The following is a 27,099-nucleotide window of genomic DNA, read 5'->3' as shown; positions in this document are numbered from 1 at the left end:
TAAATAAATAAATGTATGTAGGTATGGGTGTGTGTTAAGCATTAGTTACATAACTATGTAGTATACATCTGGGAGCAGGTAGCGCACATCTGGGAACAGGAGGAATATTGTCCCTGTCAATGTGGATGGTGGATAATGAATGATGTCGTTTGGAGAGTGTGTAATGCTAGTGTTGGGAGGAACAGTGACTTCATATTTGTGGATCTCATCAGCATTTCCTCTTTGAGGGAGGATACAGTAAAAGGAAAAAGCAGATTTCTGCTAGAATTGAGGCGGTCGCTTATGTATTTACTGCCAGTGATCAAAGATTGAAAGTACATTAATTCAGATAGTGGTATACAAATTAGGAGTAGTGAGGCTAATTAGCACTTCCAGAAGCGTTTCTGCTGATATTGTAGGTAGTTTATGAATTTACATTATTTTAAATCTAAGCAGGATGCTCTAGCTGAACCAAAGCCATAAACTTGGTAGAAGAATTAATTAGGTGGCACTTTATGATCTGTCTTGCACAGAAAATCAGAGATCGAGCAGTACGGAGGGAAACAGGAGATCACTTCTCTGGCCTCTACAATTTCAGCTCATGAGCATAGTATTTCAGCCATTGCCCAGCAATTCTCTTCTACGTAATGCCCTGTTCAGTACGCTAAGTAATAATGTGTTTCTGTGTTGGAAAGGTCTTTATTTTTCCTAGCAGTGTAAAATTCTTAAGCTCATCTGATTAAAAATATTATTATTATTGCTTCTTAAAAATTTTGTCCTCCTCTAAATTGGCCAGACAAGACTCTTCAATTTGAAAATATTCATTTTTTGTAGTGTTCAGACAGAAGGGAAATGTTCTGCTTTCTCAGCGGGTTCTGCTAGCGCACATTTCTACACTCCTGACAGATCTTAATGATGCGTGGAGGTCCGTATGTTTTGATCTTGACACTAAACCAAAACTGTCTACTAATAATGTGCGCTGGCATCTCTTAAGGAATCTTACAAACTCGACTGGAAAATCATGAGGGTTTAGTCATTATATTCATTTCTATGTGCTGTTCCGTCCCTTGCAGTATGCTTGTCTGCTGAAGGGCGCGCTGAATGTAAACTACCATTTCAGAGAGAACACATTAACCAGAGTCTCAGATATGTTGCTATGGTGTGAAAAATATTTAGTTTTACTAGCAGTCTTCATTCATTTTGTTAAATGTATTCTTAGGGAACAATCTCAGCAGAAAGAGTTTTAAATGATTTATGTAAAATGTTGATACCCTTTGACAAAACGAGGAGCAAAAAAAAATTTTCTTTTAGGTTACTTGAAACTAATACGTGTCTGACAGTTCCTCTGCATGCCATCACATACTGTAAAAGTTCAAAATGTTATTAAACGTAAAAGAAATAAACAAAAACTGCTCACAAATCTTAAATCTGAAAGAAAAAGCCAGAATATCCAATCAAACTTGTGAGAATTGTCAAGATGACTGCCTCTCAGCTTCCATTAAAAACTCCATTAGAACAGGTGAACTTTACAGGGTGTTTTGTATGCCACTAATTCAATTATTTCACTTTCCACAGCTTAGCACTTATCACTGAAATGTTGTCCTGTCTCATTTACACGTGAGAGCTTGAGCACCTAAACAGATACTTGTTTCTGTCTGTCACAAGGAAAATTTCTTTCAGACAGACAAAGATCAGACTGTTTCAAGTTTTACAGGTTAGCTTCTATCCTCTGGAATGGCTTTTTAAGAAAACTGAATTATTAATGAGTGAAGAAAATAATTGTGCCTAGAAACACGTTTCTTCTTCTAAATTAGCTGAAAATAACTTCACAGAACAGTAACTACATAAGTGTATTTAGTAATGTAACAGTGTATGTAGTTTTATGTGTGCTAACATTTTTTTTGCATTAATTGTCGACCTTCATTTAAAACAATAAAAACAATGCTTGAGAATAGAGTACCACCACAATTCGATCCTCTTCTACATTTTTCTCAGATATTTTTTTGTCTCAGAAAACCTCACACCCCACTTCATGGCATTTCCCTCTCTAGTTGGTTCAGAGGCTTCTGTATCAGTCACCCCAGCTCTAGCCAGGGTGTGAGTGCTTGACCCTTTCTCTGTTGCCGTCATTGAGATTTGTACAGGTTATCAATGTGTGTCTAAAAATGCAAATAAAATATGGTCTCTGAAACTTTTCTGGGTCAGTAGCAGCATAACCACTTGCAGTTAGAAGTTGTCAAAATTCTTATACTGTACTCCAAAGGAATCAAGATGAATCTCTTCCCCCCTTCTCCACATTTATTTAAAATTCTGTCTGAAAAGAAACATTTACTTGCAAGATTTTAAATAAGCACAAGAGCTGTAGATGGCACAGATATAATGGATTGTAATGAAACTAACATTCTTACAGGCTTATCTGCAGTAAATATGTATCTAAGTTGCATGTAATAACAAGAGAATATAATCAAATCCTGCAACAGCGTCCAACAGGTAAACATGCATCTCCTGTAACTCGTTGTTTAACTTGGAAAGTTGTTTGCAAGTAAGAAAATGTAATGCCCAAAAACCCAAACAAACTGAATCATGAGGAAGTTAAGTAGCACTTGCTGAATAATTTAAATTTATGCATTTTATCTGAAGTTCATTAGATTCTTGTTTGGGTATATAGGCCCAAGTAGTGTAACAGGCTTCTGCACTGTAAAAAATCATGGATCCTCTCATACAGAAATTTAGTGCTACATTGAATTCATTAGCGCTATGGTTTCAAATCTCCTTTGAAGCAGAAAAGGTTCTAAAACAACAGAACAGAAAGGATGTGAGAAAGAATTCTCAAATAGCAACGCTCCTGTCAAAGATAAGCCTGCATTATAACAAGAAAGTAAACCAGCAAGCGTGGCAGTATAACCTGCCGGGCTCTGAACAGACGGGGCGGCGGGGGGACGGGCACGACGTTTCGGAGCTTTCACAGTGGCATAACTCACGGGGGATAGTGTCAGTGACAGGTTTATAGGAATTCACAGTGTTGATACTTGGTTTCACTGTCAGGATGATTCCTGTAAATGCTACTGGTGGGTTCTGGTGAGTAAATAGTTAGTAATTCACTTTTATCAACATTAAACTATTTCTGGTTTTGCGTTTACTTTAAAAATGGTGCTTAAAAAATTCCAAATCCTGTCTGATTGACACTGAAATGCTCTTTACGTGAAAGTTTGTTTATGGGCAGTGATTCTTTTGACAGATTTACAAGTGTCTGTGGAGTTTTAAAAGACTATTGCCCAATAGGCATTAAGTGAGAAACATTCTATTTTGTAAATATTTTCACTTATATTGGGGATTTTTAAAGAACTTTTTGAGCCAAGTACTGCATTAAATCTGAAGACAGTGGCAAACTGATAATCAGCAGTTTCCAGCTTTGTTTTAATGTTTTGCTAATGGTTTCCATTTCTGTGGCCAAGATTTGCAGTGGGTGAAGCATGATGTACATCCAACAATTTGTAAGGGCTTTCAAATACTATTGCACACTCTTATTTTCTTTTTTTGCAATAGCTCATTTAGAAATAAACAATTTTCAAAGTAGCATATTACATTTAATTTCACTAACATACAATGCATACCAAGAAAAGGAACTAAAAGTTTGTTACAATAATGGAGAATTTGCATCTGTTTGAACTCAGTAATGATGAAACAGGTTGTTTATTTTCTCAAATGATTATTCTGGAATGAGATGATGAGAGGAGAAGTGTACGTGTGGTGTGCTAGCTGTCAGATTCCTCAGAATTCCTTCAGATTCCTCAGAATTTCAGACAGAATTTTTTTTCAGAAAGAAACTTTTCAGAATTTATGTCAAAGAAAGAATACGTAATACCTCAGAGTCATTCTAAAAAAAACCTTGCTAAGATAATTTTATTTCAGAAGGAAAGGGTTTCTATTGTAGTGAATATAAGAACAAAATATTAAAAAATCATACAATCTTCCCTCCCACGTTATAGCATTTGTAGCAAAGAAAATCAGAGCAACTGATGGAACAGGACTTTTCAGTTTAAATTTTTTAATACAATGTTTGGCATGACTTGGTAATTTATTTTTTTTTAACAATATATTTAAAGTAAATTTTTTGAGAAAACAAAAACAAAAATCACCCGAACTTATTAATATTAGTTACCAGAAACCTTTATCTTACGTTGTGTAGAACTGAGGCTGGTCATAGAGTTGTATGGTAGCCTTTCACTATTATTACAAATCTAGATTGACAAAGACCAGCTGACTTTAATATGTAGAATTCCAAACCTTTGATTTAGCCCTGTCATGAAAATCTTTTTCCTCTTCCAAGTATGTCTTTATTTGTATCTGATTTGTGATTCCTTTGAACACACTTCCACTGGTCTTTGCCATATCTATTCCCAGGCAAATTTGATGATGTTCTAAGGTTCTTCAGCCTAAAAGATACATCTGGTTGGTGGTCCTAGCCATCATTTTCTTAGAGGTATTGAACAATGAATCATTATTCTGCATAGGACAATCCATTATTGAAGGGAAGACCGAGACTAGAGAGATTTCAGCAGGAGTATAAAATTTTTGAGACTGCAGTTCCAGCTGAAGTGGAACTGCCTTCAGCCAGTGACTCCATACCTATGTGATGTGTCTTACTTTTAATGTGAGCAAGCAAATAAATTGACATTTTTTCCAAATATTTCAGTACGTTTGTCTTTAAACAGAATTAGTTAACCTTCAGTTGCCCAGATACCTTTTTGTTTGTTTGTGGTCCAAAAGTATAGGTTATTGAGTGAAGTGTAACCTAAATTCAGAGTCAGTTAAAGGAGGATTAAGCAGTATAGGACAAATACATTGCTTTTGTGATCAGCAGATTTTCACTTCATCATCCTTGTCCTTGATTCCTTTAACTGAAAGCTAAAACTTTCTCAGAGCCCTTCAGCCTATTTTGGCAGTTATCTGAATAGACTTCAGGAAGTCAACTGATAGATTTTAGTTTTAGACAGATATCTCTAGCTAAATATCATCAGCACAGAGAATCATCCAAAGGTCTCTTTTTAAGGCTTTCCAATAATGTAAATTCTTAGAGTCTGCCAGCATTTACTTGACGTCTTCTGTCTCTTTCAGTTTCATTGTTTCAAGATGACTTAAGCAATGCAAACTGGTAGCTCATCTCATTTCATCTTGTCTCAAACTTTTAGCATTTTAATCAGCATCCCTGATTCACTTATTCTATGTCATCTGCCTCATTTGCTCTTCTCTTCTGTGCCTTTCTTCTTACTCTTCCTCTCCCCTCATTCCAAATGTTAATCTTCTTGTTAAGGATGTTAGGGTTCTTCTTAAGAATTCACTATCCAAATCAATTTTTTCTCTATATGCTGGTACTTCTTCTTGTCCATATTTTCCTGTAGCTTTTGTCATCTGATTAAGGTTAATGTCAGTCATCTTTATTTATTTTATATATATATATATATATAGAAGGGGGTTTATATATGTTTTCTTTTTATTTTAGAAACAATTCATTCTTAGTCATTTAAATATTTACATGGGACATATCTGAGTAACTTTTCTAAATCTTGTGTTATTAAAGCTTGTAAGAAACATCTAGGAAGCTTTCAATACTCCAGACAATGCATTAGCAACACCATATGTTTGGGAAAACACCTTTCTAGAGTATGTTAGAGTATGTTTAGCTACTACCAGAGCTACCAGGTTATTATTATGATACATATTCGTAGAAATCTACCTCTATATATATTTACGAAAATTTCTTTAAGATTATTAAAAAATAATTTTTGGCTTGTAATCATTGCAAACTTATATGATTGTAGTAATCATGTGCATTCTATAGTCACTGTTTACCAAATGCCCAAAATAATGTACTATTACTTTTACACTTTTGTCATTTTATATGTATCTAAAGGAGTTTCTAAATATTGTCTTATATAATTTTCTGTATTTTTTTAAACACAAAGAAAACCCACAAACCTGTAGCTGCTACTTTGTTCGAACTTCCAGCCAGAATCTTAACAATACTCAATTATTTTGCTAGATTTTTTCCACCATACAATTCTAATGTGTCCATCTTCTTCCAAAGTGTTACAATTTGCTTCAATAGCTGTAGAAATCTCCTTCTAATTCTACAAACATAAATGTTGAGTATACGTAAATTTCTTTCAGTGTATGATAACAGTCATGGAAAGTTCAGATTTTTAATGGTAAGAGACATGTATCATAAGAAAATAACCTTTAAAAGTCATATAAACTTGCCTGGTTTCTGATTTGTTTTACTTAATTTAATTTATTAAAGACACATAACTCAGCACCTAATAAACTACTTTCTTTCCCAATCTGTTATGTTTAAATTAATGCTCCATTCTGCCTACTATCTGGCATGCAAACAAATATCCATTAACTTTACTCTGAACAGTTTCGAAGGTCTGTCTTATGCTACGGATTGCAAGACTAGAGATTAAAGATAAACTCAGACTGTAGCCAAGGCCATTTTACATAAGTTCTGGAGCTCCCCAGTAATGTCATAGTCCACAACCTACATGAGTTGTGGAGGGATGCTAAATTAAAATATACACTTAGGAGGGATCAGGTATCTCTTCAGTATTTTTCTGTAACAACAACTGTCCAAATGTATTTCTTATCTCAATTAATTGAAAAACTGGGGGTTTTTTAGTAAGTCCTGGTGGTCCAAGAGTATTACAGGCACACTACCAGTTGTACAATACAATGTATGCATCTGTTTTCAACCTTCCATTGACTTTTTTCACTGCACTGCGAACTTACATTAATATGACATTTTAATTATGAATTCTCAACTTCTGATTCCACAGTTTTGTATTAACTTTTGCTGCGATAAGTTGAATTATATAATGGTGGTAGCAATATGGTGTGAATATGTTTCATGCAGCCAAACTGTAACTCTTGGGTTTAACTCCAAAATAAATTTCCATCTAAATTTAGCTTCTTGGGGATGAAGAGTTGTGGACAAAAAATATCTTACAGTAGTTCATAAATTCAGTTGCTAATTGGAAGGTAATTACATTTTGATTTCTAACAGTCTCATTGCATCTTTAATGTGAAATGCTACAAAGTTTACTAGAAGTTCTAGGAATGTTAAAATTGGTGAATAACCTGGAGTTTTTTAGAAATTGGCATGGCATCAGGTCTTAAAATAGATTAAATAGTAAACAAATTGCAGTTAGATCTAAGTTAACTTTCTTACAGACTTCTACTATTTCATGTCACAGCCTAGAATTTGAACACTTAAGCTGAGTTCTTGCATCTGTGTTAGGAAAAATGGTTGAGTATAGGATGCCTGGCATTGACTGATTAAAATCATTCCCGATACAAGGCATCCTCCACTCACCACAGAAACAAAGTTTAGAGCTTTAAACGCCATCTAGAATTTGTGTGTGAGGCACGCTGTGTTAGTGACAATTCTCAGCACACAGCTGGAGTTTTAGGACAAAGTCATTACGAAAGACAAATTCCACTCTTTAAACAAGTATAAATTTTTCTATTTGGTATGCTAGACTAGTATTGGTATTTTTTTATTTTAATGTAATTGCTGGATTCCTTAGTGCTTATTTATTTCTATTTCCTCTAAAGTACATCTAGGTGACTAATTTAGATATAGGCTTCTAGAGTTTTGACACCTACTTCTGGTAAACAGATTCTGCCACAAATGTCTCTCAACTTCTTTTTGTAGCCTCTGAAAAGCAGATGAAGTTAGTTTGCAGAGAGTCTTCTGAAGAGCATCTCCAGCCCTTCAAGGAGAAATTGGAGGAATTCTTCCAGAAAGGTAACCACATTTGAAAAAAAATTTTTTTTGGCAAATAGTGTAGTGGTTTACAAAGTTATACATAATGTAAGCTGCATTAAATATCTGTTGCCTCTGAAAATTCCTACTATCTGTTATGGATTATGTTCCTAATGTACCTAATATATGTTAATAATGGTTACACAGGTCTTGGACATCACTTGTCAAAGATAATTGTTCCCTTGATCTCACCCATTTCCTACTGAGTATTTTCTGCCTTGTTCTTTATCAATACTTGTAGGCAAAATGAAAGATATATTTATCATGGACCAAATTTATCAGACCGAATATAAAGCTTCAAGTTTATAAAAGACTAGAATGAAAAATACCTTTCTGGAGAAAGTCCACATATATCCATGAAGTAATGGCATCTTTTATAGATAGTGTGGGCTGATGAATTCAGATTTAAAGATTTTGTCTTGTAGAAATATGCGGAAGGATGTGATTTACCAGGGTAGAGTCTGGAGACAACAGGGGTGAGATCCAAAGTACAATGTGATCATCAGTTCAAAATGGTGATGTAAACACAGGTTGCCATTGTTGAAAAGAGCAGTCCTGCTCTCACCTGTTTCCCAGACTCTGATTCCCAGTGCAAAATACATAGGGGAAAAGATTATTTCTTTTCACCCCAGGTTGTAGGTGTACAGACTGTTTGGGTTGTAGTGGGTCGACCCGCGCTGGGGGCCAGGTGCCCACCAGAGCCACTCTATCACTCCCCTCCTTCTCTAGATAGGGGAGAAAAGGTATAACTAAAAAAAAAACTTATGGGTCAAGATAAGGACAGGGAGAGATCACTCACTAATTATCATCACGAGCAAAACAGACTGAACTTAGAGAGGAAATTCATCTTATTTATTACTAAGCAAAACAGAGTAGAGGAATGAGAAATAAAACCAAATCTTAAAAACACCTCCCCCCACCCCTCCCATCTTCCCGGGCTCAACTTCACTCCTGGCTTCAACCTCCACCCCCCTCAGCGGCACAGGGGGACGGGGAACGGGGGTTATGGTCAGTTCAGCACACGTTGTTTCTGCCGCTCCTTCATCCTCAGGGGGAGGACTCCTCTCATCGTTCCCCTGCTCCAGCATGGGGTCCCTCCCAGGGGCTACAGTCCTTCACCAACTGCTCCAGCGTGGGTCACCCACGGGGTCACAAGTCCTGTCAGCAAACCTGCTCTGGCGTGGGCTCCTCTCTCCACGGGTCCACAGGTCCTGCCAGGAGCTTGCTCCAGCGCGGGCTTCCCACGGGGTCACAGCCTCCTTCAGGTGTCTCCACCTGCTCCAGCGTGGGGTCCTCCATGGGCTGCAGGTGGAATCTCTACACCCCCTCATCCTTCCTCCATGGGCTGCAGGGGGACAGCCTGCTTCACCATGGTCTTCACCACGGGCTGCAGGGGGATCTTGCTCTGGTACCTGGAGCACTTCCTCCCCCTCTTTCTGCACTGACCTTGGTGTCTGCAGAGTTTCTTACATCTTCTCACTCCTCTCTCTGGCTGCAAAAGCTCTCTCTAACTGTTTTTTTTCTCTTTCTTAAATATGTTATCACAGAGGCGCTGATTGGCTTGGCCTTGGCCAGCGGCGGGTCCATCTTGGAGCTGGCTGGCATTGGCTCTGTCAGACACAGGGGAAGCTTCTAGCAGCTTCTCACAGAAGCCACCCCTGTAGCCCCCCCCGCTACCAAAACCTTGCCACGCAAAACCAGCACATGGGTAAACAGAGTATGTGCTGCATTTCTGATGACTATATTAAGAATTTTTAAGAATTAAATATTACCAAAGGGCTAGTATTTCTCACAGAAATCATGAACAGTTTAACAGTTTGCTGTCTGAGAAGTCAAGTGAACTATCTGAATCTACTAATCCATGCAGAATGTTTACTTACTATTAGTGATTATTCAGATTGTTGTAATAATTTCTGAATTAACTTAATCCTTTTTGTAAAGTTTGTCCTAATGTCTTTTTAATAACTTTATTTCATGAGGCTAGCTTACTAAATACTTTGATAAGTGAAAACAAGATGCTTTAAAAGTAGCAGTCCCTGTTAAATTGTATTGTTAAATAAACTAAGACTCTTCGTCACTCTTCTCCCAGACCATGGAGTTCAATGGATATATTTATTTGATATGTTTTTTCTTTTAGTTTCAAGTGTATGTGGACAGTATTAAAGCTGCAGATTTCTTGCCACAGAACTTGTAAAACAAAAAAATTATAATGGAAATCTTTATGTCACTGCAGGACAGTTGTATTGTCTTTCCAATTTAAACTGGAAATTTTCACTTACGTTTGACAATAACATCAACATTGAGGTAATACTATATATATTTCTACAGAACCATTATGATCTCCAGCATGCGTCTTGGTCTTACTTCCCAAAGTCTTGTAGCAGATCAGTGTAATTGTATCTTTTATAGATTAATTCATTCATGGTACTATATGAATTACCCTGTTAAAGCAGCTCAGAAATGAATGGTCTGTATGCTTTTCTCACTACTGGCCAGAAATGCAGCAGAGCAGAGCAGTCAAAATGATAGACTCAGGTATAGATAATTCAATTTTGCCCAGGTCTTGCCAAGACCCTAATCAAATGATGTCTTCTACGATCATATCACAGGTTCTGTAATTCTTATTACACCCTGGATCTCGTGGGGACGGTTGTGGTTAGTCCTGCAGGGAGCTAAGCACCACACAGCTACTCACTCACTCCCTCTCGCTGGGGTGGGAAAGAGGGTTGGAACAGTAAAAGAGAGAACACTCATGGGTTGATATAAAGACAATTTAATAGGGAAAGCAAAAGCTATGCGCACAAGCAAAGCAAAACCAGGAATTCATTCACCACTTCCCACGGCAGGCAGGTGTTGAGCCATTTCCAGGAAAGCAGGGCTCCATCACGCATAACCACTACATGGGAAGACAAACACCATAACTCTGAACTTCCTCACCCTTTCCTCCTTCTTTCCCCAGATTTATTGCTAAGCATGATGTCATATGGTTTGGGTTATCCCTTTGGTCAGCTGGGGTCAGCTGTCCCAGCTGTGGCCCCTCCCAACTTCTCGTGCACCCCCAGCCTATTTTCTGGGGGTGGGCATTAGAAATAGAGAAGGTCTCGATGCTGTGCAAGCACTGTTCAGCAATAGCTAAAACATGGGTGTGTTATCAACACTATTTTGATCACAAATCCAATACACGGCACCATACCAGCTGCTATGAGGAAGGTTAACTCCACCCCAGCTAAAACCAGCAGAAAGAATAGCAAATGCATATCACCACAGTCCCCAAAAGTAAAGGCAACAGTACTTGGTTTCTCCTGCAAAGCTGAGCTACCCTGTTTTCTGGTGAATGGAAAATTATAAAAATGCCCAGTTGATCTTGGAAGAAGATTAGTTCTGCTTTAGAGAAATTTGCAATTTAGTTGTACGTTACCATGTCAAATAGAAAAACATATTCCTCCAAACATTTGCCCTGTTTATGCTTATTGATGTGGAAATTGAGATATATTTATCTTTGTCAGTGTAACAGAAAATTTTATCCTTATGTTGGTGAATAGTATATACATTAAAAAAACAAACAGAAAAAACCCAACCAAACCCGAGACACATTCCTGGGACAATGAGTTCTTTCTATAAATTATTAAATTTATTGGACACTTTTTAATGTTTCAGGTTTTTTGTATTCTCAAAAGAGCAAAACCACAGGTATTGCTCACTTGTCCACTTTTTTCTTATGTTCTCTTGTTCTCCTTTTGCTTTATAATATTATGTTTTATGGTATCTAATTATACGCATTTAATTTTGTCTAATTTACTTCTCATCTTTCTGGACATTTCTGTTTCATCTACCTTCTTCTGAGATGAGTTGTCAATAGGTTGTCAGATCCTATAATTATTGACCCTATATCTCTTTCAGTCACCTGATTGATTTGAATCTTTATAATTAGTGAGTGGTAATTTCTGTGGCATTACAATGGAAATCCTGTAAAATTCTACACTGAAGATAGGTAAAAATAACACACAGAAACCCATCTTGAGTTATGGTACTAGGATAGGCATTGGACAAATATCAAGCTCAGAGGTTCAGTTTAGATAAGTGTCTGGAAACTCAGCTGTTTCTCTGAAATTAGGAGTTAACTGATAATACTCAGCATCCGTTAAGCATCTGCTTTCAGTTTTGTTTGTTTAAAAAAGAATTGTGGCTGGTTTAAGCAAATGTAAGAAAAAACTGTCTGTTATCTTTCTGCCAGCTCACAGCAAGTATCCAAAGCTCAGACGCTTTTCTGAAACTTCTGGCTTGAAAATAGGGCTGGAACTCATAGATATTCAGGTTTTTCTCACACGCACAATTTCGCATAATTTCTAGTCAATGCTAAGTTGGAAATACTGTAAGAAACAAACATATGATTTGCTTAAACTGAACTGTTTACATTTCCTAATTACAATTAATAGCAATTAAATCTAATACTTGCTCTGTTGTAACAAAAAACACTGAAGACTGTTATGGAGACTGACATTCTAAAATGCTAGAGGGGATAAACTGTACTTCTGCTGATGTCAGTGCTGTTTTGTACAACTGGATGTAATGTAGCCTGGTGCCTTGAACAGGGAATTAGGTGCCAGAACCTTTAGATTTGATTCCCAGTTTTGCTGCTTGATATGTGATGCTAGAATAGTTGGTTAATCTCTTTTTCAGAGAGCACTTCACTTTTCTGGTACACAGAATGTTAAATAGTCTTGCTTTTTTTTTTTTTTTTTTTTTTCAGTGAAAGATAATCTTTGTCAAGTACTTTCTGGTTCCCACATGAAAGAATTGGTGTGTAAACTGTGCTAATGCTTCATTAGCTGTATTTGGTATGCCCATGCTTTTTGAAAAGGGCTTAGATTATTCTCAAAGTGGAAATAATCTTTAGTAGGTTTACTTATATTATATGCAACAAATTACATTAGCTTTACTATCATATGGAGACCTAAGAATTACTATAAATTATTATACACTTACTGTATTTTCAGTGGAATTACTGTAGTATTATTTATTTGTTTTTCCAGAAATATGTTCATAATGTTTTCCATTTAAATTGCCATGATATACAAAAAAAACTTTGAAATTAATGGTCGGTTTGGAATGCTCCTTAGTTTATGAAATTCTTGCTCAGAATTGCTTGGAAGAAAACTCCTCTTTATATATGAAGCTATTTCACTCAAAAAAAAAAAATCAGAATAATTAGATGAATATGAGAAAGATGCAAAATACTCTATTTTGAAAAGGAGAAAAGGGTGAGTTTGATTACTGCAGCTACGAAGCTCACTAGAAGGGATGCTGGCCAGCAGCCATTGGTGTTAGTTTTTCATGACATTTTTTATTCTCCTTGTGGATTCTCTCAAGAGTAATACAAACCAGAAAGTAATTGACATACAGGAGTAGGCAACTTGCCCTAATAAAATTTATTTCTTATTTTGCCACTTGACTATTTCATATTGTTTGTCCATTTTAATAACTGTGGAAATGCATAACACTGATTCATGCAAGATCTTGCAAAATCTGGTCCCAAATTCCCCTTCATTGGTTCCAGGTCAGAAAGTATGTAAAAACTTTAATCTGGGCTCGATTTCCTCCCTCATATACTGGAATGTGCAAATCAAAAACTCTTTATGCTTTGTAGCAGTTAGCACAGGAAAGGCATAGCTGCCTCTCTTCATTTCTCTGAGAATAAAGCATCTTGATGATGAAGACTTTGCTGTTAAAGGAATTCATTTAATTTACAGCAGCGTCTGGGAAGCAAGTAGTCTGATGTCAAGGCAGAACACTTTTTGAAAATCATTAATAGTGGAAAGCAAAGCTGTTTGGAAAAGGCAGATGATACACTGAAGCGTCCAAGGTAACAAGCAAGATGGAGAGGGAGGGATTTGTCAAATAGAGTAGATCTTTTGAGATTAATCCCATAGTAAAAGACATAGTTCTGTGTTTAGAATTCTAGCCTAGCACTTCGGAAACATTGGTTAAGTGCACTGCTTCGCTGCAGCTGCTGTATGTCTTATACTACGTAAAAGATTAACGCTGTGCAGTCACAGGACTGTACAATAGAAAAACAGAGTCATAGACCAAGCTACTCACCGCAGCATTATGTCAGGAGGTAGTGCTTTTTTCAGAGAAGGTTAACAACCACATGGAAAATGTCCATAAATCTGATTTTTACTGCTGAGTGATTTCTTCTTAATAATTTTAGCCAGGTTGCAGTAGCTACCTGGGCATGCATCCAGTCTATTGCACTTTTTAATGTATTTCTGGTGCAGAACAGGAGCTTTGATCCACATTTCCTCATTTGGCTGTTGGAATGCACTGTAGAGGATTGTCGAGGTAGTCCAATGAGAAACAAAATAAGAAATAATTCTAAGGTAACCTGCTTCACTTGTATGTTAACTACTTTCTGATTTATATTATTCTTGGGGAGATTATACCAAGACATTAAGAAATGTTATGAGAAAACAACATCCAAGTGTACTGTCCAGAAACTCTGATCAAAACTGCTACACTCTGACGTGAGAATAGGGAGGATAAACAGGGGCACTGGTGTGATTCCGTAACGTACCTGGCTGCCTAAAAAGGCAGAGAGCGACCTTGTGGCCTTTTCCAATGCGTGACTCAATTTCACATGAATTGGTTGATCTAGGTTACTGCAATTACAAAAAGTAACAAATTCTTATTGGATACTGTGATTCCGTATTTTCTTACAAATTTGTTCAGCAGTAAGAAGATGAAATATTGATTCTTTATTTGGAATCACTGTTTTTTAGATCACAGAGTTCTAAATGAAACCTTGTTGAAGTATATTTGACTTCTTTTAACCAAATGATTGAAAGCCTAAATCATTTAGATCTTGATTTCAAGCTAGCACCAGGAAGATATTTCTATTATTGTTGGTTTTCATTCCCAATACCCCTACTCAAATAATTTTAGTATCACATTACTTGTTACCATCTCAAATTTATTTTCACCCAACTTTACTTGTTTGCATTTTCTTCCTCAATAATACATAAAAACCATCTTATAACAGATTTCATATAATAAATTTATGCCACCAACTTTTCATTAACTATACCATAGTATATTTCAGCTGACAGGCTTTCAATTTCTTGATTATTTCCTGCTTGTTCCTGGGTATATAAATATTCCATCTTAAATGTTGTTCTTGTGCTATAGATGCTCATATGTACTGATTTATTCTCTTCATCTAGTAGTACCCATTGTATTAACCCAGGGAAATCAACCTTCCTTTCTTAGTTTATAGCCCCATATGTATTTTGAGTGTAGGAGAATAATAGTATAATTCCTTCTATTTCAGCAAAAAAAGTTTTTCCACTCAAAACTCTTCTGCTTTTCAATCAAAGCAGTCTATGAAGTACAAAGCGGGATGCTAATGGCATTTAGTACTAGTGAATCAGAAATCAAGAATACTCCAAGACACTATTACCAGTACCATTTTTACAATACAATAATATTTCTTATTTCTCTTTTACTGTCAACAGGACATACTTTTATAAATTCTACTGGAGTCAAAGATTAGGAAGAAATTTACATTGGCACTTGTTTCCTTTAACAATCTGACAACGTTATATTGTTGTTTTTAAAACAGATATAGAGATTATGTTTTAAATCCTTATTCATAGCAGTTTGGTAGAGCTTGCCTGTAATGATTTACCAAAATATCAGAAGACCCTGAGAAATATTTAAAATTCTTGCTTCTCTGCGGTAAAAATATAGCTTTTCTCCCCAAGAAGACTATTAACAGAAAGAGAAATATTCTAAAACTGCATAGGAAACTAAGTCACATACTTGTCTTCCCACTAGCGTTGTACTCCTCTACCTTAATCTACATATCGGATTATGGTACTTGTGTTCCATTTTGTTAGTCAAGCTCTTGAACATTTTAATGCTGAATAAGTGAAGCAAGAAAACCAAGAGTATTTTTTAAGACCACCAAATTTCAGTAACAGCTGCCTTTTAGAATATAGTGTGTAAACAGCAGCAGCAGAGCAGTAGCACTTACAAGGATCTTACAGTTGCCCTGATTTTCTGTTACCTGCAATTCTGTCAACCAAAAATCATGTGTCTGTAAAGATAACCAGTTCTACGGGACATCAGACTCTCTTGCAGATTCTGTCACTATCCAGTCTACGTATCAAATACTGATTCTTCCTTTTGTGAATAAACTGTACAAATATGAAGACTTTTAACTTCAAAGCTTTATTTTCCGTTCTACTTATCAGAACTCCTTTTTTTCCTCTTCATTTGTTTTCACTGGGATGTTTTATTATCTCTGCCACACATATGCAGTTCTCACATTAAACAGTGTGGGAGGATATTTATGTCCAGTGTCAAACATGAAAAATATGTCATACTTCCTCACAGTGATAATGTTTGCTTAAAACTTTTTATCCTTCCCAGCAATGACATTACAGCCCAGGCAAAGTTTGTGTTTAGATGTGGAACGCTGTTTTATATGCCAGCAGCAGAATTACTTTAATCTTTCAAACTGTTTGTGACAGTCATAACTGTTTTCATCACTCAAAGATCGTTGTATTTAAACAGATGAAAGAGTGATTTACATAAATTGGCATGAGTCTGCAAAGCACAGAACCTTATTGCTGTGGTACTCTGAGACTATATAGCTTGACAATAGCCTCAGTCCATGAGACACCAAATAAGGTGTCCTGGAATGTGATTGCATCCATATGACTCTAACTAATGCAATATTGACAGTGAGCTGATTCAAAGAGCAAGAATTTGCTCTGAAATGAATGTTTCCTCCTACACTACCAGAAGAATTACCAGCATCAAAGTCCTAAAAATTGATGTTAATTGAAACTATGACTTTTCAGGAAACTTTCAATTGCTTTTTTTTTTTTGAGACAGATATGCATCAAATTGCTATAATCAGTTCCACTATATCATGACTTACTATAAAAATTGGAGGGTTGCATTCCCTTAGAATGTGTAATGTGAATGCAGTTCAGAAGGACTTGTAATTAAAAATGCAATGTCATCCTCTCTTAGAAGACAAGGAAAGAATCTCTTCGAGACAACGGTTCCTTCTGGCTTCTTTTCAGTTTGATTGTGTTACACTGAATTACCATGGCTGCTGCAAAGTCACTGGCATTTCATGATAGAGAAAGATTTCCGGTAACAGCGAGTGACATAATGCATATTAGTTTGATACCCTCGATTTAATAAAAAAAATTATGATGTATATGATAGTTATAAAATCTATACCTAGAATTACAGATGCCTTTTAGTATAACCACTATCAGCTGTCTGGAGTCTAGTATTTCTCATTGAAACCCTTATTTTCTGTTCAATTCCACTGGATTTCTTCCAGTGCCTGTATCATAGGCTTATAGGTAAACAGAACCGTAGGTTATATATGTTGGCTTTTCACATGGATCCTCTTAGACTATTCTTTTAGTCCAGCTGCTTTCTTCTTCTTTATGGTATTCTTATGAATTTCCTGCATGATTTCCTGTTTATCTACTTATCTTCTTGTGTCATTATTCTCTGTACTGCAGTCAATACCACTAGCATGCAGTTTATTTGGATTTGCTCTGCTAGTTACATCCTTGTCTTGCCCTACTGATATTCAAAGTCAGTGAACTAATAGAATTTAAATCCCTGTCAAAGCTTTTCTTGGCAGGAAATCAGGATGCTCACTGATTGATTACTTTAGATTATATATCCTATGAGCAAGTGCTTACATATATGGAAGCTATTACTGCAAGGAAAGAGCAGAGTCAAGAATGGGAAAGCACTGGATAGAAGAGATTAATGCACTTTGTTATTTATTAAGGGCCCAAACACACTTGCTCTCGAAAGCCTTCAATACCTACCATCACATTGGTCACTCTCACCTTATGTTTGTCCCTTGTACTCTGTAATTTCACACCATAGTCTTTGGATTAAGCTCGGAAATACCCTTCACTGCTACCATCATACAAACTGATTATGACAATAACAGCTTAATCTGGTATGAATTTATGTAGAATTTCTCTCTAGACTTTTGTAGTTTTAGTATGTTCATAATTTTTCTCAATTATGTTTCGTACCTGTGCAAACACATGAGTATCCTGTTTTAATGCTTTTGAGCATGATTGATAAAAATACTAGATACTGATATCAGCAGGAAATTGGAGGTCTCTGGATTAGATCTGTTATGAGGTAAACTATGTTTTTCTTTTTTAAGCAATGATAACAGGTGAAATCTGTAGGCCAGACAGGAAATAGCCATCAGAAGGAAGCTTCTTTCTAAGAAAAAAAGATAAATAAATTTGACACCCAAACTTGTTGAACAGGATGTAGCAGGACTATTTGTTTTGAGAACAAAAATAACAATCGCAATGTCCATAGGGCAATTCTCAGAAACTTGAAGCTAATTAAAAGACAAAGCACCAGGTTGCTCCTAAGCTCTCAAAATTGGAGAATGACAGAGTAAAAACATATGGATGATACAGTGTTGTAAGATTACAGCTGTGATAAAAGACAGAGTTCTCCCAAATGTAAGAGAAGTCTGATTTCAGGTCATCATTCAGCCTTTCCTGCAACAACTCCTGTGATATCTTCAGGTGCCGGGGCAAGATATTTAAAAACGCACCTTTGTCCTGGGAAGACCCCTTACGTTGCTGCTTTGTGAACACCTTGACAGAGGTGGAGAAATCAGTAGGTTTATTTCTTTTAAGGGATGTATGTATGGAATTGATTGGCACAGCACTTCTTTCATGGCATGTAAATCAATTCGAACTTTTTAGCATCAGGATTTTTCAGCTATCTAAACTTTGTCCCAAGTCAGCTATTTTGAAAATGTCTCAAAAATATTTCTTGAAGGACTTCTTTTCAGCTACTGCATAGCATATTTTAGAAAATAACTATTTGCACAAAGCATGTGTATGGAATCTTTCATTTTGAGAATGCCTTACAATCTGAAAATTCCCTCCACGAAGCGTTGCCATCTCTGGAACGGAACGTGGTATCAGAGAACGTGGCATCCCCACCCTAGGACAGGCAGGGATACCTGACTAGACACAACAGTGTAGCTTCTGTGGGCAAGCAGAAAACTTTAAGTGTCACAGAATATGATGCTAAAAGGAAAAACTCCTCTATATAAAGTATTTGGTTTGATTAACTATAGAGTTATGGGTACAGTTTATCAGTAAATGTTGATAATATGTTTCCTTACCTTGAGTTTTGCACAAAGGGCCTGACCCAGCATTGACCTAGAGTTGAATGGGAGTTGGATAAGGCATATCTGTGTTTAAGATTATTTAAGCTTTCCACATCAGGGCTTCTTTCTGTACATGTAATTGAGCAATTCCTAGGACAGAGAATCCCCAAGCTCAATTAGGAGAGCTGACTCTACATTTCTGTTTGAAATAATGGTATGGGAACTTTGACTTTCCTGCCTTCTAAATGCCAGTCATTTTTCATTTTAATGTAATTTGATATTGTTTTGGCTTTGATGTGAATGAAGTAAATAGTCTCAAGATATAAAACTTCTTTTCTAATTTAAAAAAAAAATTTCCAAACATCTTCTAACATTTCCAAAAAATGTTGTAAAATAGGTTGTCCTATTAAATATTTGATGTAAAGAATATTCTGCCATTATAGATGCAGATGCATGAAATTCCAAAGTATATTATTACTTTTACTCTGCATATGATTTTTTAAATCCATTCAAGACTTTCTTGTTCTAATGGAGAAAAAATTGAAGAGGAATTAAGCTCATTATCACTGAGATATTACAACAGAATGAATCCAGATACAAATTATATTTGTATGGCTTGTGTTAATTACCATTCTCAGAAATAGTCTTTGTGGGGTTTAATAGATAAGATTGAATTCAAAATTGTAGTCAAATAAAACTTCAACTATGAGTACAATTATATTTAACTCTTCTGCTAACAGGTCAGTTGGAATTGCCTCCATTTTTTAGGATTTCAGTTAAATGATAATTATCGTGTATTTCTATTCCTCTGTCTGCCTTTTGCATGGACCTACTATTATTATTGAGTAAAAGCCATTTCCAAGAGGCACAGGAGGTACCTCATAAGCAATGAGGTAATAATAAAGGCCCAGAGGAAGAGTGAGCAGAAAGTCTGCAGTCACGGGATTAGCTGCTGCACTCACATTCCCTGCTCCTGTTATGCAATACTCACATTCTTCTTCTTTCCATGAGGCAAAACATGAACATGTAAAAATGTTTACATCCACTGTGAGGGGAAAAAAATCCAGATACTCCCAGCATAGTGTTCAGCAGAAAATAAGCAAGCTGTAAAAAACTGACATAGATCAGATAGAGGCAATAATAATTGTCATTATTTTCTTAGGCTTAAATTAACATCAGATTTTTTTTTCTTTTGTACACACTCTCATTTCTCTCATCATGGTGGTATCTGAGCACTTTTTGTAGGAATTAATTAAATGGCCTGACTGATATGTCACACATGCTTTACTTTTCCCATCATCCTTTTCCCATAAGGAGAATAGTAGGGATTTTATTTAGAAATTTAGAGATCCTTTTTAAAAAAAAAATTCTTCTATGTGTTTATCGCAAAGAAGCCAAGCAAGTACAAGAAAAAAATATATGCCTTGTACTTGAATGTAGATTGGTGTTACTTGTAAAAACATTGATTAAAAGAATCCTGACAAAATACTTTTTAAAGTTAGTATCCTGTGTTTTATTTGTGGTAAGAAGGAGAAATATTGCAGGTCCAAGTTTGCCTCTTTTTTACTTTTTGTTTCAAATTACAAGCCTCTCAAACTAGTATCTAGATAAATTTTTCTGCATAATTCTAAGTTGTAGAAGAACTTTGAGTTAAAAATAAGATTTAAATACATTGGTAATATGAAATCATTTGACAAATATTTCTGGTTTTGTAGAGGAAATTACTGCATTTTTGTTTAGGAAATTATTGAGCCTATATTATGAGATATATTTTTTTTTAACAATCTGTCATAACTATTTGCGTAGAATGTATGTAGTCCAGCAGAGGTGATTTTTCTATTGATATGTTCTTTAAGTGGAAGTTAAATAAGACACACATGCTTTTCCATAAAGACATATGTGATTTTTGAGCACTATAATTTCTTTCTTTTGTACTGGTTCTTTCTTATTTAATTCTACCTTTTTGAATTTCATATTTCTCAGGCTAAATCTTAGGGTTTCATACTAATTAAGAAACTTTATAAACAGGAAGGTTCTTGGTTAAAAATTCAGATTTTTATTGAAAAAAATTTTCCTCTCTTCTATAAGGCATACAGGTTTGCGGTTTTTTTCTTAAACAAAATCCTACTAGGTGTTCTCCAAATTCAGTTTTGATTTGAGCGTGATGAAGACTAAAACATTGAACTTTAGAGGTCAAACTATATCAAGTTCAGTGATGTTAATAGATAAATGTGGAGAAGTTTGCTGTATACCTTGTTATACCTCATCTGTAGTTTTATAAGAAATTTTCAAAATAAGTTCATTTGGCAAATTTCACGTCATTAAAATGCAGTTATGGATGCTGAAAAAAAAAAAAAGGCAAAATCTACCTTAATATTTCACCTTACATTTAAATGTGAATGTCCAGAATCAATACTTAGATTTGATTTTCATTTTGATTTAATTTACCCTTAAATGTGTGTAGCTATATATTTGAGAATCAGTTTGGACTTGAAATTCTCCTCCCCCATCCTGTCTATACAGCTGAACAAAAAGGGGAAGGTGACTGTCATACTTCCAAGCAGCACATTTTTAGAGGGTCAGAATGATTAAATTCGTTCTCAATAATGTAGTTTTTCTGTTCATGCTTTTTATTGACAGTCTTTGTTTCTTAAAGAACCTTCATTGCTTTTTTTATTTAAACAAAAATGTAGCAAAGAAACAGATGTGTCCCATATAAAATATGCAATAAATCTTGTCTCACAAATTCTTTGCTCTGAACTTTCTGACAGAAACTGTCAAATATCCACTTTAATTCTAGTATAAAATGTTCACTTTGTGTCATGGCGCCAACCACCATATGCTGGAATAAAGTCAGTAACCAGCAATAAAAAAAGGCAACATACGCACCTTTGAAACAGTACAAGCAATCAACAGTGAGAAAGGTCTATATAAATCTATGGAGAATTAATCTCAGCTTTGCCACTATCCTGCTGTGCATTTACAATGAGACTTTGCTCCCGACCACCAGAAGTGGCTTACTTTGCAGGAGGAGTGTATCCTAATGAGGGGAAAATGTATGGAAAACAAAGCAGCGGCTTTTAACCCCCCACCCCCATCCTTTGGATCACCTAGAAGAGCATGTCCTAGTGTGTTCAAACATGTGGGGCCACTACACATCGCGCATTGCTGTACTTTAGCTGATCATGTGAAACCAATCTTGACTGAGCTCAATCAGCAGAAATTACTTTAGCTTCATAAATCATTGTTATCATTCCACAGGAGGAGGCAATGCTATGGCTTTTCTCTCCTAAAAGTTTTCAGGCCACAAATTTCGCAAGCTTTTCTGAAATTAGTTTAATTATAATGGTGTAATTATTTATCCTTTACCCACCAGATTAGCTGTTGGTTCACCATCAAATTAACTCCTTTTTTTTCATATCCTTCTTGTGTTTCTGAGAAGACCTCCTGCATCTTACTGGTTTTAATAATCATTCAACTGTTTAAAAGTATTGTCCTTGGTATAAAAATGTGCTGCTCCTTAAAAGTTTTTACCTCTGCTACAACAGGAGATTGTAGTTACAGATAACCTGGATAGTTAGTTTTCCCAAACACAGAACAGATTGGATTTAACCTTGTTCTGTTTGAAAGGGTTAGAACTACTTTTTCAGTTCTATAAACTACATACATTTAGTCACCTCAGAGATTAATCTTGCAATTAGACCACATTGTAAGTGTTTATTAAAAAGAAATTAGAATATATTTCTATAGTGTTTAAGTACTAATATGCTTTAAAAATACTTATTTTCTGGAACCATGAGTGTGGGAGAATGAGACATTAATGGCTTGATTGTATTTTAACAGAATGCAGTTTCAAACAATTTAATTGGAATAAATTTAAAAATGTAATGCTAATACTTGCTTTGTAATTAAAACTCCAGAACACAGGAAAGTAAGACTAATGTTAGTCCTAATTTTAATGCAACAATTATCTTTCTGTGTAGATGCTAACTGAAAAAATAGCTTGAATTTAAAAATCTCCTCTCATAGATTACAATATAAGCATCGTGCTAAGACACATATATTTTAAGAAATACAGGACTTTATGAAAATAAATATTAAAAAAAAAAATTCTCCATAATTAGTTCTAATGCTCTGGTAAAATGACCTTCCACACTTTTTCTGGCACATTTATGGACAGCATTATCACTTTTAAAAGAAAACACAATTTCCTAGGTTTTTTATTACCTATGATAATAAACACTTTCTTGAATGTGTTGCGTGAGTGTGTTCTGCTGGTGTTGTGTGCCTCTGTGTGTGTACAAATGTCTACAATTTGTTATGGTTTGGTGACATTAAAAATACTGAATCTCTTATAATGTTTAACAATTTCTGTATAGTAAATGTTAATTAATTAGTCCTTGCCCAGTACTTAAGATACAGTTGGTAACTAATTTTCCTGATTACTTATGGGGAAACTTGTTTGTTAAGCAGTTTTCCAAGACTGCACAGAGACTCTTTGTATGATAGAAACATTTGTACATTTTCATCATTAGATGTGGGTTTCTTAGTTAAAAACAGTTTTTGTACCACTGCAAAGGAAAATAAACTTGTAAGGACTGTTTCAGGGAAGCATGATTAAGACCTCATGGCAGCAAGTGTTCTGAAGATTGTTTTGAAAGGATTTAAGATGTCTATACCAGTATTTAAACCATCCTAAAAAAAAAAAATTGCATAGCCAAATCCCACGTTAAAAATGTGACATTTTCTAATTTAGAGAAGAGGTAAAGGAAACAAGGCTTATGTGATCCCTGCCCGTTGATTGTTCCCCTGCCAGTAATTTTTAATGCATTGGCCAATCTTGACCAAATGTGACAGAGTTAGAGATCCTAAGATATTAAGCTCCTAAAATCTCAATAAAAATATGTGGCTAAATAGACAAGAGTGACCCTATTAGCTTTCCAGGGAGAGAAAGGCTGTATCATGAACTCAACCCTTAATTAAACATTAATGAATCCATCTGGGAACTAACTCTAAAATACAAATCCACAGTAGGCCAAGTTTCATGGGTTCGATTGCTCCCAGACCTTCTTGCTTAACTGATACCATAGAAGAAAGATCTCTTGATGGGCGTGGGATCGTTTGTTTTGGGGATTTTTTGCATTCTATTATACTGGAATAGAAAACTATTAGATGTGCAATGAAATATTTACATGTAATTTCCAGGCTGTCTGTTGAATTCCCTGAGTTCATAAAGCCTACCAGCTAGAAGTTTGTAACTAGCTAAAGAAAGTTAAGCAAGTAACACATATTAGAAACATTAGTTGCTAGGAATCTATACATAGAACTCTTAAGGGTTTTTATTGTTTCTGAAATAGAACATTTTTATAAGACAAAAAAGGTCCTGTATGAGAATGGTGGACTGTAGCCACATGAAATAATTTGCAGTCATATTAAGTATGTATTTTTCAAATTTGAAATTGAATACAATACAATAAAAACCAAAATAAAATGGAAAATGTTTTACGCTGTGTATTCTCTCCTGATTGCTATGTTTATATATGAAGTCTGTTCTTAAGTAATAAGAATTTTTTGTATAGAACTAACTTAAAAGTAGTATTATTTCACAAAAGATGGTTGTATTAAAAGTAACTCAATATAATAATGTAGAAATAGCAGAAAATTCAAGATTTATGTATAGCTCTAGATAAATAGATGTTTCTTAAGTATATCTCTTCCTAGAACAGGAACCTCCTGTTCTAGACGTCCTCTAGAATTTCTGAAACTTCATAATTTGCTAAAAACTTTTAAGGTTTGAGAAATCCTATTCAATAATGAGAATGAAAAGTATAAATGTCTGAAATTACAAATTTCATTTTTACTGTGAGGACGTAATTTCTGAGAACTTTTATACCCTCTGTTGCTATATGCTTTATTATAGGATGTGTTTTCAAAACATAAAACAGTTCTAAAATTGGATTTAGTCTGTATGAAATGTAAAACTTCATCCCAGTAGCATATGATACTAAATTAGAAATTGAATTTCCATGTCTTCAACAATTCCAGAACCCCAATTTCCATAGTCAGTACCATACTTACTCTTCTTAGTCAAGCCATGTTTTCAAAATACAGTATATTACAGTTTGATAATGAGAGAAAAGGGGGGGGAAAAAAAAAAAGGAAAATAGAGATTATCCATTTTCTGATTTTACATTCTCTTGCATTCATATGTGTATTTTCATGAAGACTTGTTTATTTGCACTTGACATTTGTTAATTTGTTTAAAAGATTCTATTCATTTGATTTCCATTCCTTTAAAATTCACATTTCAAGAAAGCAGATTCTGACAGTGTCAGGTAATGAAATGTATTTTCATGCATTATAGTATACAAATTGTTCATTTATATCATTTGCAATGTATTCTATTCATGGCCTTTTTATGCAGGGCCCTATCTTTCTCTAGACAGTAAGATAACACTAACAACAGCAAGATTAAACAGATGTTGATGATACTTAGGAACATTTTGTATAAATTGTTAGCCACATGCAGTTGGCTTTGCTATCATCAGCTAAACAATAAAAGCTCATACTGCATTGAAAACTACAGGTTGTTTAACATGATAAAGCAAGTGGCTGGACACCTTGGCTACAGTAAAAAAAAATATAGACTTGATTTTTATGCATCAAAACGGTCCAAATGATCCAAATGATCTAAATCTTAGGATTCATTTATGATGATTTTTCTATGTGGCTATGTGTTGTTGTACTGGGTCTGGCTGGGATGGAATTATTATTCTTCATAGAGTCAGTATGAGGATGTGTTTTTGATTTGGGGCTAAAACAGCATTGATAACACAAGAGTGTTTTGACTGTTGCTGAGCAGCACTTGCACACTGTCAAGGCCTTCTCTTTTTGCTACTCTGTCCCCCCAGCAAGTGGTCCAGGCGTGGGTAAGAGTTTGAAGGGGACACGACCTGGATAGCTGACTCAAACTGACCAAAGGGATATTCCATACATGTAATGTCATGCTCAGCAATAAAATGTAGGGGAAAGTATTTTGGGAGAGGTAGTCATTGCTCCAAAAATGGCTGGGCATCAGTCTACTCGTGGAGGTGGTAAGTGATTGCCCTTGCATCACTTGTTTTTTTCTTCTCCTTTGCTTCACTTATTGAACTGTCTTTATCTTGACCCATACGTTTTTCTCGCTTTTGCTCTTCCTGTTCTCTCCCCCATCCAACTGTGGGGAAAGGGGGACAAGTGAGCAAGTGGCTGTGTGGTCAATGGCCAGAGTCAACCCACCATGACTCTAAAATAACAATCCTTAGGAAAGCACACTTTCATTAGATTGTTCATGATAGTTCTTTGTAGCTCAAAGAACTGTAATGTGCTAGCAAGCGTACCCCTGTGAAAATTCTGTTTTCCATATTATTACTTGTAGTCCAGTAAGTCTTGAGTAAAGTATTTCTTAAAAATTAAGTCTATTCAGGAAGTTTCACTGGTAACAGTTCTATTGAAACCAAAACCGAAGAAGGCTACATTAATCCTACCGTTGATCCTGCTGTTCTTTGTACTACTATAGTGTCTAGGAGTTTAAGCACGTCCAGAATTTTGTACAAAAACAGAGAACTTCTATATTGTCTTTGATGATCCTCTCTAGTCTTTTTACCCACCTAGAAGGCCACGTTAGAGCTTTTTCTTTCACTCTGCATAGTCTCTGATTAAACAGTGTTATTAAAAAGTTTCCCTTGTATGACAATTGTACTTGAGGGTGGAGAATCATAAAGTATACTTTTAGCCATAGAGTATTCTGAGTTCAACTTCTGATACCCAAGTATATCAGCAATAGATAATTTCTAAGAGATTTTGATCTCTGTTATCAAATGGTGATATGTCTTCATGATTTAAAAACACCAAGAAAATCAGGTCTATTGTTGCTTGTTCTCCTTACTCAGTAGTGTCATAGAATGTGACATTCAGCACTTTGGAAAAAGATAACTCAACTGAACCTCTCTGGGGATATACCTTTCTGCCTCAACCCTTGGTTAAGGGGCTAGTATGTTTCTAGGATGGATTTCATCTTTTGACTACCTTTCAGCCTGACTACTTAAGAGGTTTTAGTCTT

At 35.4% G+C, this 27,099-nt stretch overlaps 1 protein-coding gene across 1 annotated transcript in view; it reads left to right on the top strand.

Annotated features, from left to right (window-relative positions):
- The window catches only part of FMN1 (formin 1), a 149,631-nt gene that overhangs the window by 93,376 nt on the left and 29,156 nt on the right, over window positions 1-27,099 (top strand). Inside the window, 1 exon segment of the mRNA XM_075753012.1 lies at window positions 7,694-7,786. Within this exon segment, the coding sequence (XP_075609127.1) occupies window positions 7,694-7,786 (93 nt within the window).

This window comes from Balearica regulorum, chromosome 5 (genome assembly GCF_011004875.1).
Source record: "Balearica regulorum gibbericeps isolate bBalReg1 chromosome 5, bBalReg1.pri, whole genome shotgun sequence".
NCBI classification, from domain to species: Eukaryota; Metazoa; Chordata; class Aves; order Gruiformes; family Gruidae; genus Balearica; species Balearica regulorum.
The sequence above is the reverse complement of the archived record's forward strand: the minus strand, read 5'-3'. Positions and strand labels throughout refer to the sequence as shown.